The sequence below is a fragment of the Sarcophilus harrisii genome, chromosome 1, assembly GCF_902635505.1.
Source record: "Sarcophilus harrisii chromosome 1, mSarHar1.11, whole genome shotgun sequence".
NCBI lineage: Eukaryota > Metazoa > Chordata > Mammalia > Dasyuromorphia > Dasyuridae > Sarcophilus > Sarcophilus harrisii.
In genome coordinates this window covers 487,917,888-487,939,372 of record NC_045426.1, presented here as the reverse complement: position 1 = coordinate 487,939,372, position 21,485 = coordinate 487,917,888, and the positions used below count along the sequence as shown (strand labels likewise).

The 21,485-nt window shown below is 36.1% G+C and overlaps 1 protein-coding gene across 1 annotated transcript in view; it reads right to left on the bottom strand.

Annotated features, from left to right (window-relative positions):
* The window catches only part of KCTD1 (potassium channel tetramerization domain containing 1), a 244,298-nt gene extending 223,367 nt beyond the window's left edge, over positions 1-20,931 (bottom strand). Inside the window, exon 1 of the mRNA XM_031946494.1 lies at positions 20,907-20,931. Within this exon, the coding sequence (XP_031802354.1) occupies positions 20,907-20,915 (9 nt within the window). The 5' untranslated portion in view covers positions 20,916-20,931. The remainder of the gene's footprint in view (positions 1-20,906) is intronic.
* Positions 20,932-21,485: the final 554 nt, after the last annotated feature.

Sequence of the window (21,485 nt, the reverse complement as noted above, 5' to 3'; positions counted from 1 at the left end):
TTATAGTTTTTTCCATATAGATAATTTAGAGATGTATTCTATGGGGTTAATTTATTTGACTGGTGATTAGTTTTACATTTATGCTGAAGCTTATAAAATTGTTTTATGTAGGTGTGAAGTTTTTTTCTTCGTGATTTTGGGGATTTGTTGTATGGAAATGTTATTGATTTGGGGATGATATGATTTATTTGTAATATAAATGAATGAATGAATAGAGTATTGGTTAAGCATTTACAATTTACATTGGTTAAGCAAAGCACTGTGCCAACTACTGGGGAAACAAGAAGAAAAGTAAATTTTTACTAAAGGAGAATTCCTTCTCTCAAAGAACCCCCATTTAAATTGGAGAGACAATACATAAGGAAGTACTATATTCTCTTTAATCAGATGCTATGATGACTTCTAAATTAGGACCATGGGTAATTAGAGAATTTTTTGCTGCAAAGAGAGTCTTTTTCCAGTTAATGATCCTTCTAAAGCATTAAAACATTATATATTGTTTTGTCAAAATGTCATTTTCCTGGGGGGTAGAGCCAAGATGGCAGAGAAAAGGCAGTTACTCACCTAAGCTCTCTCCCAAATTCCTCTGAAGACCTTTAAATAATGCCATAAACAATTCCTTGAGCAATAGAACCCACAAAAAGATGGAATGGAATAATTTTCCAGCCAAAGAAAACTGAGGTCTCTCATAGCTGGGTTAAGAGTGGAACACAGTCCAGAACAGGTTGCACCAGTATAAACTGCGCCCCAGAAATCAGAATCAAGCTTTGAGAGCCACTAAATTAGCAATGGCAGTAGCTGCTTCTAGAACTCTCAGCCTATAGACAGTACGAGGATGAACAATGGTCAGAAAGAGATTATAGGAGGTCTCTTTGCTAGCACTGAGGCAGGGTTCTGTTTCTTTGCCTATACTCAGATCCAGGTGGCAGTCCTGGGTGACTATCCCAGGATGAGGAGGAGTACTAAGAGTGCTCATGGTCTCTCACAAACCAAGACCCAGAAGAATAGCAAACATACTACTCCTTAGATCATACCTTGTTAGAACTGAAAATTTACAGATTCCTAAAAGTATCTATGAAAACAGTTGCACAAAACCCAAGAACTTGGGACAGTGCACCCTCCAATGTGGAAGCAGAATTCTATTTTAACAGAGTTGAAAGTCAAGTAACAAGCTGAGAAAATAAACAAACAACAGGAAAAATTCTGACCATTGAAAGTTACTATGATGACAAGGAAAATCAAAACACACTCTCAGAAGAAAACAAAATCAAAGCTCCTACATCCAAAGCCTCTGAGAAAAATGTGAATTGAGATCAGGCCATGGAAGAGCACAAAAGAATTTTGGAAATCATGTAAGAGAAGTAGAGGAAAAATTGGGAAGAGAAATAAGAATAATGAAAGAAAATAATGAAGAATGGTTGTAAAGGAAACACAAAAATACTGCCCCCCCCCCAAATTACCTTAAAAACAGACTAGGCCAAATGGCAAAAGGGGTACAAAAAGCCAATAAGAAGAAGAATGCCTTAAAAAAGCAGAATTGACCATGTGGACAAAAAGGACACAAGTATTCATTGAAGAAAAAACTCCCCAAGATAGTTGTGTAAATGGAAGTTAACAACTTTATGAGAAATCAAGAAACAATAAAACAAAACCTCCAAAATGAAAAATATAGAAAATAATATGAAATATTTCATTGGAAAAATGACTGATCTGGAAAATAGATCTGGGAGAGATTATTTTACAATATTGAACTATCTGAAAGCCATGATAAAAAAAAAAAAAACGAAAAAAACAACTGAACATCTTTCAAGAAATTATCAAGAAAAAATTGTCCTGATGTTCTAGAATGTAAGGATAAAATAGAAAGAATCTACCAATGACCTCCTGGAAGAGATTCCAAAATGAAAGCTCTCAGGGATATTATACCCAAATTCCAGAGCTTCCAAGTCAAGCTGCCAAAAGGAAACAATTTAAACGCTCTTGGAGTCACAGTTAAATTAACATGAGACATAGATGTTTTTACACTAAAAGGTCAGAGGGCTTAGTACATGATATTTTGTAGGTCAAAGGAGCTAGAATGACAACCAAAAATTACCCAGCAAAACTGAATATAATTTTGCTGGGGGGGGAAAGTGGATATTCAATGAAGTAGATGACTTTTAAACATTCTTGGTGAAAAGACCAGAGATGAATAGAAAATTTGACCCTCAAATAAAAGATTCAAAAGAAGCATAAAAAGGTAAACAGGAAAGGGAAATCAGAAGGGATTTAATAAAATTATGCAGTTTACATTCCTACATGGGAAAATAATATTAGAAACTCATAAGACCTTTCTCATTATTAGAGCAGTTAGAAAGAGGATATATAGACAGAGGATATACATGTGAATTGATTGAAGGGATGATATCTAAAAAAATTAAAATTAAGGCGTGAGACAGCAATGTACTGGGAGAAAGGGAGAAGCAGAATGAGGTGAATTATCTCACATAAAAGAGGCAAGAAAAAGCTTTTACAGAGAAGAGGAAGAAGGAAGAATGTCTTCTTGTATAAAATGACTAATATGAAAATATTTTACATCTTTGCATATGTATGATTTATGTCTGATTGCTTACCATTTCAGGAAAGGGAGAGAGAATGGAGGTATAAAATTTAGAATTCAAAACTTTAAAAAAACCTTAAAATTTTTTTTAAACATGTAATTGGGGAAAAAATCAAATATTGTATATAAAGAGGGGGGAAAGAAGGTATCTATTAAATATGCAGAGCAAGATACTGAATTTCTGCAATGTTTTGTAAACAAATTGTTACCTTTAGGGACCTTACTGATTTTTATAATGTTAATGCATTTTGTAACATAATGTAATTTAATTGATAATCCAATAATAGAACTGCAACATTATTTTACAGGATCTGAAGTTGGGAAAGAAAAATAAATGATTAAACTCTATACTAGGGATTTTAAAATGATGCTTTGACAATCAGTTACTTCCCATTTTTCTTGCTGCTTAAGACTATAGTTGTCCTGTAAATCCAACTTGACCAGATCTACCTAGCATTTGAGTGTCCTTATTGTCCAGGAAAGATAAACCAATTTTAAATGAATGCTTTGGGATAAATCCAATGATGCAGTTTCCATCTGCAGTACACATGAAGACCTAGAAAAAGACGACCCGTTAATAGTCATTGCTCTGGATCCAGAATTTCTGGAAAGACAAATTATGGCCACATATGGTGACTTCACTCATCAATGCTTGACTATACATTCAAGAAATCAAGAATCCCTTCTAACCCATTGCTGTAGGATTTTGCCTAGATATTTTCAGATGGGGAATGCAGCCATTCATATTACGAGTTCTATAGCTATGACCTGTGAAGGTAGTCTGGGCCCTGACTAATGGACCCTGGAAGTTTGCATAAATAGTCCATCCTGATATATGGGATCTTAATACTTTCTAGTAGCAAATACATCTTGAGGATGAGAATGTATATTGGAAGAATCCACTTATAGATTCAGAATATTTATTCTGTAATAACTATGGCTAAAGGGATCACACAGTGGATCCCTGTCATAATCCATTAGACTGTAAACTCATCGAAGGCAGGGACTGTTTTTTGTCTCTTTTGGTATCCCCAGCACTTATCCAGTGCTTGACACATAGTAGGCATTTACTAAATGCTTATTGATCTATTCACTATCAAAATAAAACTCAAATTGCCATTAAATTGGACTTCTTTGATGCCTGTCAAAACTGTTCATCTGTATAGCTGGCTGGCCATTGTTTAGAAAATTAACAGAATACTCAAATATATTTGGAACCTGGGTCTTGTCTGTCTATGCTACTGCTTTTTGTTCCTTAATTCAAGGAAATGTCCTGAGTCTATCATTCTTTTTGGTATACTGTTATAGCATCAAGAATAGTCTTGATTAACTTATAGTCTTGCTGTCTTCAGGGAAGCAAAACACAGAAAATTATATTCTTTGGAACAACTAAAGTGATATGTCCTGCTGCTACAAAATTTAGCGTCCAGAATGAATACATATGAGATATGGATTAAAGGGAAAATATTGAATATGTTTCGAATTGTTCAGGAACACAAAGGTGAAAATTGTGGTGTGAAACAAAACCTCCTTTTATTTTCTCCAGAAATATTAAAAAATATTTCTCCAGTCTAAAATTCTTTCCAGATCCTTTTTGTCTTTTTTAGGAAAATGGGAAGAACTAAATCTAAAGCCTCCTTTTGAAATGGAGTAAGGATAATAATTAAATTTAACTTTTTTTTTTTTTTTTAGATACATTGTCTCCCCACACCCAGAAGTAATTATTGGTATACTGACCCACCTAAAGATAGCACCGTCTCTATTGAAATCCAAGATTAGAATATCCACTACAGAAAAGAATTCTTTTCAGTCCTGGAGGGGAGCACTAAAAGAAGGAATAAAATAGTTCTGGACTCTTAACTCCATTCTGAATTTTTAGTATATTATGATCTCTTTCTTTATTCAGGATTTCTATAAATGTAACCTCAAGTTGTGGAATCATTTCAAAGGACTGGAGAACTTTACCAGTTTGACCAACTCCCTCCAGTTAGAATTGCTTGGATATAGATTAATGATATATGAAATAAAATTATTTTCAGCAGTCTTGAGTCCAAATTGCAGAATATATTATTATTGATATTAATGTTTTATCTTTGACAGGGGTGTGGCTATTCTCTGTAAGACTTCATTTATTCACCAAATACGAAGGTAGGAGTTAAGTTCTGCTTGCTTCTGTGGTTTTTGCAGTAAAACAAAATTATCTATACTTCAAATCTTGTTAGTTTAGTTTTATAATGGAAAGTCAATTAACTTTCATTGCTTTTTTCAGATTTACTTGGGCTTGGATATATAGAAATCTTAATTGTTCAAGAAATATATATTTAGTTATTTTGGACAGGACTGTCAAACTTGATTATTACCTTTTCAATTTTACCCAGGCTTCCTAGCTCTCATATCATTGGTAAACTGCCAGCTTATGTTAGGGAACATTATGGAAAGTGAGGACAAGAATCCCTAACATACAGAGCAAATACCAAAACTTAATGAATATTCACATTTAACCTACTAATTCCAAGGAAGAACTGTGTGGAGAGATAAATGCTGAAACAAGTGAGAAATCAAATATAAACTTCCTTTGGTTCATAACTTTATGTATAGTTTAAAAGAAATCATAGGATTCAAATTCAAATTCTATAATTGCCATGTAGTATCTGTGAGATTTTTTAACAAGTCACATCATGGTGATGTCAGTTTTTCCATTTATAAAATGAAGACATTGACCAATAGGGGTTTATTAAACTGGAATGTGAGAACTTGTTTATTAAAAACTATAATTTTTAAACTGGTGTTTTAATAGGATTGACTTAATTTGTAATCATATCTATTTCATTTTTTGCATTTTAAAACATTATTCTGTGAAGAGATCCCCAGGGTTCAACAGGCTGCCAAAAGGGTCTGTTACAAAAGAAAGGTTAAGAACCCTGGAACAAGCTGATCTCTGAGGTTCCTTTCTGTCCTAAATCTATGAAGTAAGAACTAGGTTTAACCATGCTACAGGCATAAATGAGCAAAGCAAACATGCACAACATTATTGTACCTGTGTGATAGGAAGGGCTACTTAATCAGGAAGGGTTAATACCAATTAACTTTTCCTAAGCCTATAGTAATAGGAATAAGGAAAGATTATCATGTGGAAGGAATGTCATTGATAAACATGAGTGGTACCAATGCAAATCTTTGCAGACCGACCCAATGCTTTTCGAAAATGATTTGTGAGGCTGTAAATATAAAAGGGCACCTGATGGAAATTTAGAATGGTAATGAATTTTAAATTGATTCCTCTATGACATATAATTACAGTAGAGCCTCTTTATACCATTCCACATTGATCACTTTTGTCTCTCTACTCCTATAGCACTTGTAAATCTGAATCTTACACTTTAGCACTTCATTGGGTTTTAATCTTATATTCTCTAACCCCCATATTCATCTGTCTATGCAGTTGTATTAGTCTATTGAGGCATTATACTAGGATTTATAAGTAGCCCTGTATTCTCAAAGGTTATGCTATCAAATCATAAGCTCTGGGAGCTCATCCTCAGAAGACTAGTCACCTCAATGAAATTTTTTAAATATTTTTTTTATTTTTTCCAATTACATTAAAGATAGTTTTCAATATTCACTTTTATAAGATTCTGAGTTTCAAATTTATTTCCTATCCTGCCTTCTTCTCCTTTCCCTGCTTCAAGATGGCAAGCAATGATACCCAGTGAAAGAACTCAGGGAAATGAGTTTGAACCACTACATAGAATCCCCAATCCCTCTATTTTAGTTCACCTGCATTTCTGATTTCCTTCATAGGTTAATTGTACACTATTTCAAAGTCCGATTCTTTTTGTGCAGAAAAATAACTATATGGATATGTATACATATATTGTATTTAACATATTTAACATGTATTGGTCTACCTGCCATCTGGGGAAGGGGGTGGGGAGGAGGGAAATAATTGGAACAAAAGGTTTTGCAATTGTCAATGTTGAAAAATTACTCATGCATATATCTTGTAAATAAAAAGCTATAAAATAAAAAAAGGGAAAAATGAATAAAATCTCTTGCTTAAAAAATAAAAGATGGCAAGCAATCCTGATATAGGTTATATAAGTACAATCATATCAAACATATTTCCATATTAGTCATATTATGAAAGAATCAGAACAAAAGGGGAAAACCACAAGAAAGAAAAAAATAACAACAAAAAAAGTAAAAATAGTATGCTTCAAGGTACATTCAGAATCCATAGTTCTTTTTCTGGATGTGGAAAGCATTTTTTCATCACGGCTCTTTTGGAATTGTCTTGGATCACTATACTACTGAGAAGAGCTGAATCTATCAAAATTTATTATTGCACAATGTTCTGGTACTATGTACAATTTTCTGGTTCTGCTCACTTCACTCAGCATCAGTTCATGTAAATTATTACAAATTTTTCTGAAATCCATTTGTTCATCATTTCTTATAGTACAATAGTATGAAGAATTTCTTTAAAATCATGGCAACTCAAGAAGGCAAAGAGAGTTTGTGATTTTTATGGTTGGATTCTAGCCCATGTTTTATAGAGGCAATCAAGCATCCTCAAAATATACATGAAAGGGATGTGTGAATTCCTAGAAGATAGAGACATACTATTTTTGTATCCTCCAAAGTGATTGCCTAACAAAATTCTGGATACACAGTTAGTGCTTAATAGATACTCAAATGGTTCAGATAAAAAGAAATATTTGGGGACCCACAAAATTCATAATTTAATAAAGTCCTTTGTAGTTTTTTTGTGTGTATGTTCTATGAAATTTATTTCACAAGAAAGGAACTCACTCCACTTTGCATCTGTTGCTCTGCCTAATTTCAACTCAAAGGAAAAAAATGCTTCTGAGTTGGGTATGCTTCTGAGTTGGGTACTCCCTGCCCCTTCCCTTTCCTGCCTCCTTTTGTTTGTTGTTCTCCCCTTTAGATTGTAAGTTCTTTGAAATCAGAGACTGTCTTTCTTTTTATCCATTGTATACTAATACTTAGCACATTGCCAGGCATATATTGGGCCCTTAATAACTGTTTATTGGATTGGATGGCTTGGGATATCAAATTCCTCTAAAAATAATCAAGTCCAGGGATTGCTGATAGGCAATTCTGAATAGTTTTGAATTTGTTTATTCTGGAAAACAGGTTGTAATTATGTTTTGAGAAGTGACCAAAATCATCCAGAGAACTCATAGTTAGGCATATCCTCAAGATGGTCAAAGACACAAAGAACGAACACATATACACTAAATTATTCATGTCAACGCTTTTTAAGGTAATAAAGAATCAGAAACAAAGTAAGTGTTCATTGATTGTGGAATGCCAAATCAAGTCGTGGCACATAAATATACTGTAATATCACTATACCATAATAAATAAATACAAAGAAGCCAATGAAGTATAGGAAAACATTTAAGATTATCCAGAATATAATAAGCAGAATTTAAAAATTACATATACAAGGACCACAACAATGTAAATAGAATCTAAGAACAAAAAAATTGAAATGAATGCTATGTAATTATGAGGAAAAAGTTGGCCCTGCTCTCTTCAATAATGAGATGATCCAAATCGGCTCCAATTGTTCACTAATGAAAAGAACGAGCTACACCCAGTAAAAGAACTATGAGAAATGAGTGTGGATCATAACATAGCATTTCTACTCCTTCTGTTATTGTCTGCTTGCATTTTTGTTTTCCTTCTCAGATTATTTTTACTTTTTTTCTAAATCTGATTTTTCTTGTGCAGCAAGATAACTGTATAAATATGTATACATATATTGTATTTAACATATACGTTAACATAGTTACATGTATTGGACTACCTGCCTTCTAGGGGAAGGAGGGGAAAAGTTGGAAGAGAAGGTTTTGCAAGGGTCAATGCTGAAAAATTACCCATGCATATGTTTTGTAAATAAAAAGCTATAATAAAAAAAATTTAGATAAAAAAAAAAAAAGTTGGCCCTGGAAAAGAATTGAGAAAATGTATCTTCCTTTTTTTTTTTTTTTTTTTTTTTTCAGAAGTGGGGAACTGTGGGCTTGGAATATTACATATATATGGTCAGACTGAACTAAGATGTTAGTTAATTTTACTGAATTTAATGAAATTTACTGAATTACTGAATTTTACTGAATAAAATTACTGAACTTTACTCTTTTAAATATTGGTTGCAAAGGATGGGGAAGGCAGAGGAAAGATATATTCTGAAATGAAACTAAAATAAAAGCAAAAGATCAAAAATATGTTTCAAAGACAAAAAGAAAATAATCTCAGTTTGTATTAAATAGCTAACTGTATAAAATAACAGGAATCATCATTGTTATCAGCATAGTGACACAGCTAAATGGCATCAAGGCTTGTAGTATGGTGGGAAAAAGATGGTTTTGGCAAAGGACTTGAGTTCTAATCTCATATCGAGATTTACTATCTATTTATTTTTTACTATTTACTATCTATGAGACTGAGTAAGTCCCTTAATAGCTCTGGGTCCATTTTCCTCATTTTACAAATGAGATTTCACTAACTGAAAATCTTTTTAACTGAAAATCTGTGGTCCTGGGATGTGATCTCCAAGGAGACTAAATTGCACAGTTAGGGAACTATGAATGTGTAAAAATGTATTCTATTAGCTTGTCCAAATCCAGATTAAAATCACTGTTCTGTTCTTATTGCAACTCACTCTGGATACCTGAGGGGAACATGCAGGATGAAGGCAGGAATTGCATGTGTTGCAGGAGTGTGTGTGGTCAGTGATTAATTCTGGGTTGTGGATTTTTTGATTAGGGCAGCCTGGCTTGTGCTGCTGGGGCTAAGGAATGGAAGGAAAATCAGCAAGTTCTGCTGGCATCTTCCATAGCGGATGGGGGAAATGATGACTGGAGACTTGATTGAGACTATGAGAAATACCTGAGGCTATTCCAAGCCCTGGCTTGTGAGTGGGTACCACTGCCATCTGCTGGACAGAATGGATATCAGGCTTGTTTGGATAAGCTTCTCTGTTACCTATAGGAACTGCTGAACATTTTCCTTTGTGGGGAGAAATGCGGAGAAATCTTTGTTTGGAATCACACCGGCTGTTCTCCATGCTAAGTAGCCAGAAGCTCTTGCACACTTGAGACTGCTGAGCACAGTTTGCATTCCTGGGGAAGGTGAGATGGGCTTCTATGAAAGAAAGGAGGGAAAGGCTGCTAAATTTGGTGACTACTTAAAGGAAAAGGCTTGAAGTCCTGGGGTGCATCCACATTTATCACAGACCTACTGTCGCATGTTCCCAAATAGCCTACCTGATTAAAAAAAACTCAGCAAAACAAAACTATAAGCAGTCTGAATAATGATTTCTTCCTGCTGGATTTGGAATCTTGTGAGAAAGGAAGTAATTGCTCGCTTGAAAAAAAATTCTTTATGAGCTGTTATGCTACTTCTGCTCTTGTGTGTATTGAAATAACAAAATTTTAAAGAGTAGCACATAGCAGAAAATAGGAGTTTTTCATTGACAAAACTTTTTTCCTTATCACAATCCATAAATTTCCAGTAAGCAAACTGCTACAAAAATGATAATAACATTTAAAACACACTTAAATTTGACAATATACCCAACACATATTATGTCTCACAGCAATGGAAAGTAAATACAAAACTCATCTTAAAGAAGATTAAACTAAATCTGAAGGAAGTTAAATGATGTGACTGGAGTTATACAGCTAATATATCTGAGGCAGGATTTGAACCCAGGTTTTACAGATACAAACTCCTACATGCTATCCACCCTACCACAGAGCTACCTCATGACCAATTACTGCAGGGAGCATATATAAAAAAGATTTTTAGATAGGTTATTCCTTGTTCCAACATATATTTATAATATGTTTAATATTTCTTCAATTCATAACTTTTCTTCTCAGTGGCAGTCTGTATATGTAGCAACTTCTGAAGTCAGTTTTCAATGAATGAAAAACAAAGCCAAATTTTACATAACAGAATATATGTTGGGTATTGATTTTTTTTTTCCCCAAGGGCAAGAAAAATATTATTTAACATTTATGGAAGATAAGTCTTTTTTTTTTTTTTTTTTTAATGGTCAGGCAGAAGACAACCATATATATAAGTTAGGAAATTTTTTTCAGTCACATCCAAATCTTTTTGACCTGATTTGAGGTTTTCTCTCCAAATATGCTGGAGGGGTTTGCCATTTCTTTTTGCAGTTCATTTTATAAATGAGGAAACTGAGGGAAACAGTGATGTGACTAGCCTAGGGACACAAATTGGTCTCAGGAAGAAGAGTTTTCCTGACTCTAGGCCAGACACACTATCCACTGTGCCACATTGCAGTCCTATTTTAATGTCTATGCGGTATTTTAAGTGTTATATCTTGGAAGAGTTTGGAGCCAGAGGACTTAGCTTAAATTCGATCTCTGGTGCTTAACTACCTGTGTGACTTTTGGCAAATGACTTAACTATATGGGTCTCAGTTTCCTCATCTGTAAAAAGAGTAGATTGTATCAGATGATCTCTAAGGTCCCTTCCAGCTCTAAATCTATAATCTTTTTAGGTTATGCATTCTGAGTATTAGGCTACAAATGTTACAGATGAGGAAGCTAATACTTAGAGAATTTGCTTCTCAAACTTAGCAGGCAGTACAACAGGAAGATGATGAAACTCCTGATTTTGCTTTCTTTACCAGGTCTGTGTATTTTGAAAGTCTTTTGTTTCATATAGTTTACAGATCATGAGCATCTGGGATGGCAAAGTCTACTTAAAAGGTTGCTCTCAAGTTTTCATAGATCAATGCTGTCCGTATCTAGGTGATTGTGGGCAGCAGCTCAGTTTGAGATAGGTCTGGTTAGAATATGGTTTATTGAATAAGTTCTCCAGGATCTTTTGGGGTTTGTTTCTGTAGTATGGAGATTTCTTTGTGGTTGATAATCCATGTTTTATATGGGTCTTCTATCTTGTCATTCAGTGGTTCTTGGAAAATACCATTTCTGGCAAAAAGAGGAGCCAGTGATTGAAACAATGTCATAAATAGGATTTTGGCCAGATGTTACTAGGGTCTTTTGTGACTCTGCAATGAAATCTGACTATCATGCATTAATAATGACATGGCAAAATGATATAAGTTTGAGTAACCTTATCCTGGGTTACATTAGCTATTATTCTTCAGAGAGTTAAGGGAAATTGATTTGTATAGATAAAAAGTCAATATCCATTTGCATACTGATAATAAAAATCAACTTTTGTTTAGTAAATACAAAATAAAGATTCTTATATAAGTTCTTTTTAGACACAGTCAAACGAAAGGGATCCTCTTTATTTCAAATAAATTCAAATAAATAAATATTTATTTATTTAATACTAATTACATTCAAGGTTTTGGAAATAGAAAACCAGAAAAAAAAAAAGTACTGGCCCTCAAGGTGCTTATATTCCAGTGGGAAGAGATTATAAAATGCAGAAAGATAAGTAAATGCAAGAAAGAAAGCCACAACTACTGAGTGAATTTAGAATGGTTTTAGGTAAAATCTGATCCATGAGGGAAATTAGGGATTGTAAGGGGTGAAAGTTTGAGGACAGGCAGTACAAAGGGATATCAATTTAAGGAAACAGCTGGTAGCCAAAAGTGTGGATACAATGAGTATTGAAAGGGAATAATATGAAATAAGTCTGGAAAGATAGATAGGAGATAGGTTGTTAAAGAACATCACCATTACAACATTCATAAATGGTCATCGACTGAGGAGGAACCCATTACTATCTTTCAACTGAGGCAGCACATTACACTTTGCATGACTATTTCTTAGAATGTTTCCCTTTATTTCAAGCTTAAATTTGTCTCTTGATCATTTTCACTCAGCACTCTGGGGCCAAGAACAAATTAATTCCTCTTCCATGGAATAGACCTTTAAATACTTGAAGTTTTCCCTTTTCTTTCTTCTTTTTTTAAAAAGCTTTTTATTTACATACATATGTATAGATAGTTTCAAATATTCACCTTTGCAAAACATTGTGTCCCCAATGTTTTTTCTCCCTTCCTTCCTCCACTCCTTCCCCTAGACATCAAGTAATCCAATGTATGTCAAACATGTACAATTTGAAGTCTTCACTTATTGAGGCTAAACATCACCATTCAAAAGGATGATATTAGAGAGGTGTAAAGAGACTTCATTTTATACAAGGGTGGAGAAACTAAGACCAAAATACAAATAGTGAATAGTTCAATTTTGCTGGAATGGAAGGCATATAAAGGGAACTAGTTTGAAATAATTCTGGAAAGTTACTTTAGAAGTGGACTACAGATTGGGATAAGAATTCATTATTTGACAAAGACTGCTAAGAAAATTGGAAATTAGTATAGCAGAAACTAGGCATTGACCCACACTTAACACCGTACACCAAGATAAGGTCAAAATGGGTTCATGACCTAGACATAAAGAATGAGATTATAAATAAATTAGAAGAACATAGGATAGTTTATCTCTCAGACCTGTGGAAGAGGAAGGAATTTGTGACCAAAGAACTAGAGATCATTATTGATCACAAAATAGATAATTTTGATTCTATTAAGTTAAAAAGTTTTTGTACAAACAAAACTAATACAGACAAAATTAGAAGGGAAACAATAAACTGGGAAAACATTTTTACATAAAAAGGTTCTGATAAAGGCCTCATTTCCAAAATATATTGAGAATTGACTCAAATTTATAAGAAATCAAGCCATTTTCCAATTGATAAATGGTCAAAGGATATGAAGAGACAATTTTCAAATGAAGAAATTGAAACTATTTCTAGTCATATGAAAAGGTGCTCCAAATCACTATTGATCCGAGAAATGCAAATTAAGACAACTGAACACACCTCTCAGATAAGCTAAGATAACAGGAAAAGATGATGCTTGATGTTGGAGGGGATGTGGGAAAAGGGGGACACTGATACATTATTGTGGAACTGTGAACAAATACAACTATTCTGGAGCACAATTTGGAACTGTGCTCAAAAAAAACTATCAAATGTGCAAAAATAATTGTGGCAGCCCTCTTTGTAGTGTTTAGAAACTAGAAACTGTGAGTGGATGCCCATCAGATAGAGAATGGCTGAATAAGTCATAGTATATGAATGTTATGGAATATAATTGTTCTGTAAGAAATGATCAGCAGGATGATTTCAGAGAGGCCTGGGGAGACTTACATGAACTGATGCTAAGTGAAATGAGCAGAACCAGGAGATCATTATACACTTCAACAACAAGACTAAAAGATGATTGATGTGGCTCTCTTCAAACATGAGATGATTCAGACCAGTTCCAATTGTCTAGTAATGAAGAGAGGGGACCGTGGGAACTAAGTGTGGATCACAACATAGCATTTTCACTCTTTCTGTTATTGTTTGCTTGCATTTTTGTTTTCATCAGTTTTTTTTTTTCTTTCTAGATCCAATTTTTCTTGGGCATCAAGATAAATGTATAGATATGTATACATATATTGGATTTAACATAATTCAACATATTTCACATGTATTGGACTACCTGCCATCTAGGGGAAGGGTTGGGGAAAGGAGGGGAAAATTTGGAACAGAAGGTTTTGCAAGGGTAAATGTTGAAAAAATTACCCGTGCATATGTTTTGTAAATAAAAGAAATAATAAAAAAATTTTTTTAAAAAGAAGTGGACTACAGAACGCTGTGAATGCCAGAATAAGTAGTTAAGTAGATAACAGAAAAGGGTTTCCAGGAGAAGGTATAAAGAGCTGAAGAGAGGAAAAATAGGATGAGAACTAAAGAAAGAGTATTTAGAGACTATTGGTAACCTGGCGGAGAGCAATTTAAATTAAGTGATCAGCTTAGAAGTCATACTGCAAGAAGTTGTAAAAAATGCAAAAGACAAATGGAAGGATGGTAGTTGATACTATTTTCCCTAGGAGTTTGAATGGATAAATTTAGATGGGAGCAGCATGTTTGGTGGATTATGGAAGGAGACCTAGCCTCAATCTTGGTTTCCTCATAAATAAAATAAAGTCCTTCCAAGTTTGGATCCATGGTCCTATGAGCCTATGATTTCCTCTAACAGGAAACAAATTGGAGAGGGAGGGGAAGCAAAGACATATCTTACCAATGAGACCTTTATGGGAACAGAAATTGAATGCATTAAGGGAATTCATCTCTGACCAACCTGCCCCAGCCAAAAAGTTTATTAAACTAAATCTATAGATGCATCTGTGATCCTCTATTATAATTTCACAAAGTGTGAAAAAAGTTTCTTTGATTTGGAAGAGGAGGTTGGCCAATAGCCTAGAGACTGATAACACTTTAAAAAGCTAAGTCTTAGAGTCAGACCAGGAACAAGGCAGCAGTCAAGAAAGAACTTAGCCTCTGAGAGGAAATCAAATCTTTATTCTCTCTCAGAGGATTGGAAGAGGAGAAAATTTTCTGACTCCTTCCCTATATTTAGCCATGGTCTTTTGAAATCAAGTTATATAACCAATAGGAGATAGATATCACACTTATCAAGAAGCAGATATTGGGGGGGGGGGGGAATCCAGATAGATATGGTGAGACAGACAAAGAGAGACAGACAGACAGAGTGTTATTTGAAGAGAGAAGAAGTAGATTTTTTAGCAGAAAAGAAAAAGAGGTGACTATGGACTCAAGGAAAACTAGCCCTAGCAATAATAGTAGTTAATATTTATACAGTGGTTTGATGTTTGCACAATGCTTTGTTTATATTAATTCATTTGATTCTCACAACAACCTCTGTAAGATTTTACCTATAGAAAAGCAAATCTTAAAGAAGTTAGGTGACTTTCCCAAGATCACACAAGTCATAATGATCTGAGGCAGGATATAAACTCAGGTTTTCTTGAATGTAAGCCTATTACTTTATCAACTTTATCACCCAGTTGAATAATCTGAGTAGCCTGGTAAGTAAAGGGGAAAAGCATATAGACTCCATGAGGAAAGAAAGGAAATTAATACACTTCAATTCCTGTGGTGAGTTGCCCTGGCTACAGGTTTTTTCTACAGATGTGCTCCACAATTATAGTCTCAATTTGTGATCACTATTCCTTTGGATGTTATGTGTATTAGTGAGAGAGTACACCCAGATTTCTGTGTTTGTGTGATGGTAGGGGTAAGGGGTGGAGGGTGAGAGGTGATTTTTTATTTCTATAATCCTTTCTGTGCCATATTAGCATGTTTGCTATCAGCTAAAATGTGTCTATTGTCTAACTGTTAATAAGAAAACTATTAGTGGAAGCTTTCGAGCCTTTGCATTTGGAATATAGACCTACATAACTTAGAACCTGTGAGTGCTAAGTATTCTGTGAGGAATCACATTAGAAGCTGACCCACAAATTGGAGAATACAAGAAGAGGGGCTACACCTAACTGAAGGATTTTTTCCTCAACTAAAGGATTACTCATTATCTGAATTAGCAAAAGCTTTTATATTTCATTTTGGACCACAACATATATATAATTTCCCAAAATACAGTTCTGTTATTGTTATAAAACAAGTTTTTGAAGCCACACTAGATTGGAATAGTATTAGGAGAATGAAATTCAGATTAAAATTGTAGGATGAAAGAGGCAAAAGTTAGTGGTGAAGAGAGAAAAATTATATTACACTAACTGTATATTTACAGAAAGATAAGAGAAAGAAGTATAAAGAAATAGTAAATTCAGTTATATTTAACAAATCATGAGTTTTGTTTTTTAAAAAAGTAATGTTTTTAAAGAAATAAAATTAGAATTTCTAATCATGTGGACAACATAAACTAGTCTAGTAGGCAGTACTGAAGTTAAAGAGCTTCAAAAGCTTATTCTCTTACGAGTTTTAGAAATTCCTCCTGAAATCTTTTTACACAATTGATTTCCACTGCCTGTTAAGAAAATATTTGCTTTCAAAAAGGATAAACTGCAGGCCAATCCTTATCCAAATTATCACAAATCCCAATTTAGCAGGGAATTAATGAGGTTTTACACTAGAGTATAGTAAAGGAAAATAAGGGAACAAATTTTTTGGACTCTCTAATAAACAAAATAGAAAAATTATATATGACTCATATCCTATATATCACCACTATGTTAGGTACCTTAGTTTTGAAAAGAACCACTCAGGATATAAATCTAACTCATTTGAAATGTTGCCTAGTAAAATATGTGCAACTTTCTAAGCCTTCTCACTTAATATCTCATATTATGAAATGTGGCTTGTGATGAAAGGCGATTTCATTTTAAATTACATTTTCTGCATAACATTTCTTCAGTTTAATCTCATCAACAATCATGTATGAGTTCATTATTTAAGTTCAGTAGAACTGGAGCTATCGAGAGAGGATCTGGGTTCAAATTTCCTCTTCTACTTAGTAACTATATGATTGCACAAATCACTTCATTTCTCCGCATCTCAAAAAGTAAGAGAGTTGAACCTTTATTGTTTTTAAAGCTCCTTCTAAGTTCTGAATTTGTGATGCTAAAATGTAATTGTCCCATTTTCATTCAATTATACATAACTGTAGCCAACATTGTCAGTGAGCCTACAAAGACTTCTATAAAGATATTATTGTTCATAAAAGTTAAAAAAATATAGTTTATAAAAACATAACCTAAAATAACACAAAGACTTGGGAAGCTGATTTATCATAACAAAAATGTTTGAAGGGCAGTAGTTTGAATTGTAATTCAAATGAAAAGCATAACCTTTTCAGAGAAATGCCAGGGCAAGTGATCATTTCTGAAAGAGAGCATATTTAATCAGATCTTTATGGACACTGAATCTTTCCCATTATAATATCTCTTCCCCTAACTTTAATAGTTCTTTATGAAAACAAAATGCACAGATTAAATAATTTTAGGGCCAAAGAATATTTTACAAATTAAGTGGCATGTTTTTATATTAGATTCATCTTTTAAAAATCATTATCAAGGGTCAGTCTCTTCCCCTCATTTTCCTAATAAGGATGTAATCTATTCTGGGCAATAAATGCTATATGTTGAATAAAAATAAAACTTTCCAAAAATCACAGAATATGAAGGAAGATGTTAAATTGCTATTATGTAAAGATGGACACAAACAGAACTATACAAACCTAGTATTCAAACACTAAAGAAAGAATTAAAAACACACTATGTTCCAGTTAGAAGAGAGACCTCTAGTGTGTATGTGCTAAAGCTCCTTTAGTGTGTGTATGTGTATATGTGTGTGTGTGTGTGTATGTGTTGAGCTCCAGGCGTAATTAATACACCAGAATCACTGCAGTCATTTTGAATACTCTGATGGTAAATTTACAAAATATCACACACTAAGTTAATTTAGAAATGTCTTTATTAAGTTAATGCCATTTTGCTTAGGTAGTATCAGTTGCCTTGTATAAGCAAACAACGAACTTTATTTTGTGATTCAAAGTTTAAAAATTCCATGTGGTCACCTCCTCCTAGTAATAACGAAAACTTCAAACCTACTCTCATTATAATAACTGCTAACAATTTTTTCAATCAAAGAGCAGTAGGAAGCCTGAACCAAACTGTTACAATCAGTGTGCATTCTCTTGCACCCCAAGCACCTTTATTTCACCAAGTGGTATAAAAATAATAGCAATAAATTAATCATGCTGGTTGTTCATTAACTTATTAAATAAATAAAGTGATTTGTTGTAAAGGACAAAGATGGCTTAACTGTTAGGTTCCACAAATTCTAAAAAAACTAGGTACCTCCTTGGTTTGGAGATCAGATGTCATTACATTTTTTGAGAATTAGTTTCAGTCTTTAAAAAATCCTCTATTTTCTCTTCTTCCACATTAAAAACACATTTGAGGTACACAGAGAATGTTTTTCTTTCAAAACACACACACACACTCACAAAACAGGAGGTCTCTTAAGGAGTCTACTGCTGAGAAGGTAAAAGCATTTTGCTCATTTTTAATTTGCTAAAACAATCCAAGCCTGCTTGGTACCCAGAGGGTATTCTCAAATAAACTTGTATCTCTAGCTGCCAGCTTAGTTGATTGAAAACAGAAGGCGAACATTTCTTAAAGAATGAGTATGTTAAACTGTTATGTCTCTCCTCCACCCCCACTCTCCCCAATCAGGGACAGACATACAGATACACACAGAGAGAGAGAGAGAGAGAGAGAGAGAGAGAGAGAGAGAGAGAGAGAGAGAGGAGAGAGAGAGGATTTACTCGAAAGCAACCAGTCCTATTATCTAAGAGATAATGCAGCACTTGTACCAAATTACTTTTGCTCACTGTTTTGCACCTTTTAGAGAGGAAGTCAAAGCCACAGAGATATGGGACAGTTCCTGCGAGCTGCTCCCAGACTCACAAAGCAGCAATTCCTATTTGCAACTTTAGTAACTTTGTTGGCTCTCGCTCATCCAGCCTCCGGAGCAGTCACGTTGAAAGATATTTTGATAACAGAAGACCACTTCAACTACAGTGCAACTGTTAGAAAGCACAAAGGCAGATGCGTAATAGCTAGGACCTAGCGGGTGTAATGGGAATAGTGAGAAGTAGTAGGATGGCTCAAGTGGGGGAGTGTGAATCAGTGGACACATGTTACTTTCATCTATCACCGCGAATAAAGGTATGGGGCTCCCTGAGCTAGGAACTGTCTAAATATTCCTTCTTGCTTATTGGGAAAAGAAAAAAAGAAAGAAAGAAAGGAGAGATTTCACTTTTAACCTGACCTCCCAATGAAAAGCCCCATTTTCTTATGTTGTCTTTACAGGCAAGACGTGGAGTCCTTATTTAGTCCCGGAGGGGGTGGGGGTGAAGGAAAAGGAAGCACACACAGCACACTTCAATGAAAGTGGGTGAAAATAATCTCCCCTTCTCCCCTAGGGGAAGGGTTTGGATTAGGGCCAAAGAGCTCCTACTCCCTACGCCTCAGGCCATGGGTGCAAACCAAGCGGGCGAGGCAGAGAGGAAGCTCTGTCCCTTTAAGGGAACCTAGGCAGACAGAAGGGGAGGGAAGGATGCGGGCTTCGGGCTCAGGCGCTGCAGGCACCGCAGGGAAGAGGCGAGCGCAGCAAAGCCACAGCCATTACCTGCAGGGCTCACATCCTCCTCCTCCTCCTCCTCTTCCTCCTCCTCCCCCTCCTCTTTCCCCTACCCCCGCAGCCAGTCCCCGCCTCCCAAGGAGACTTCTAATCCAGAGCATGTGCCGTGCCCTTTATCGCGGAAGGGAGGAAAAGAGGGGGGGGAGGAAGAGGAATGAGAGCTTTAAAAAAATAAATGAAACGTTTGCACCCAAAAAAGGCGGTGTTGTGTGTGTAAGGGTGTGTGTATGTGCAGCACAGACAGACAGAAGCTGGAAAGAAGGGGGCTTTAACAGGTCCCCAGTGTCTGCCCAGGGGGTGAATGCACAAGAGATCCGACCAGCACTGCAGGGGGGAGAGGAAACCACTAGCAGTCGGCTGCATACAAAAGGGAGACCAGGTCCCTCTTGAGAAAAAAAGAGAGAAAAGAAAGAAAAAAGAAAATAGCCCCGGGGCAGCATCTGCACCAGAGCCACAATGGCGCCTTTCACGGAGCTTTCGGGGGCACCGGGGAGACAGGCAGAAGCTGGGGAGCAGCGGCGAGCAAAAGCCAGGCGGCCTCGGGCCTGGCCCCCCCACTCCCCACCGAGCGCTCCTGCTGGCAGGGGGCGGTGCGGGACGCGGGGGGCAGCTCCTGCCGCCTGCCACCCGATGAGCCATCTCCGTGCACTTGGCAGGGGGTGTTTCAGAGGGACAGACCGGGAGGGGAAAGGAGAAGAGAAAAAGGGTTTTGGGGGGGGGCCGGTGGAGCGAAAGCAGGGCTTGGGTTTAGGTGCGGGGGGGCGGGGTAAAGCGCTCCCAGGGCTTCCAGGAGGGAGCCGCGGCCGCTTGGCACAGACGGGGCTCCCGGAGAGCCACCTCCAGCTCCTGGGCACCGCCGGGATCCGGAGGGGCATTGCAACTCTCGCCGCCGCACACGGTGGCAAACCCCAGACTGGGGCAGCCCGGCCCGCCGCCGCGCACTCTTCTCCTCCCCCCTTCTCCTCCAGCTGGCTTTTCCAACGTTTGGTGGAGGGAGGAGGGGAAGGAAGGAAGAAAGAAAGGGAAGGAAAGGAAAGGGAGGGAAAAAAAAAGAACTGGAGGAAGTGGCAGCCGCTGCCGCCGCTCATCGGAGAGGAATTTGCCAACCCCACCGTGGCTGGCTCTGTGTGTGCGAGAGTGTGGAGCGCTCTCTCCCATGCCTGGCACATGCGTAAAAGCGAGTTGCGCCCAAAGTCCCAGCCATACCCTCCTTAGCAAATAATAACAAACCCAAACCGTCAGATCTTACCTGAAACATTGAAGCACAAAGTCTCTTTCCAAGTCCCCTTCCTTTCCTCTCCCCCCTTCCGATTTCTCTCCCAGCGATCTGCTCAGCTCGCTACACCAGAGAGAAATGCAATAGCTTGGCTAAGGTAGACAGAACAAAATACAGAGAAGAGTTGCTCCAGGGCTTTGAAACCCCTCAAGGCAAGGATCAGGATACAATTAGCTCATGCCTCTACCTCCAGTCTAAATCAATCTCCAAAATAAAACTTAAATCAAATTAACTGATCACACGGGCAGAAAATTGATCTCCTTCAAAAATAAAGCTGTACATATATGTATTTATAAATAGATAAATAGATATATATATAGGGATTTTTTTTTTTGAGATTTTTTTTGGGGGGTGGAAAACCAGTCTCGTTCCAGCCTCCAACTTGCTTTTTACTCTCCTCTTGCACAGAAAAGCTGATTTTAATCGTTGTGATTAGTTTTGATGTAACGTTTCCGCAGGCGATTTCTGCAAATGGATGGAGTGTTTCTTTGCCAAAAGAGGGAAAAGCAGCAGATGATGATAATTATAAGGATTGTGAGTTGTTTCTTTTTA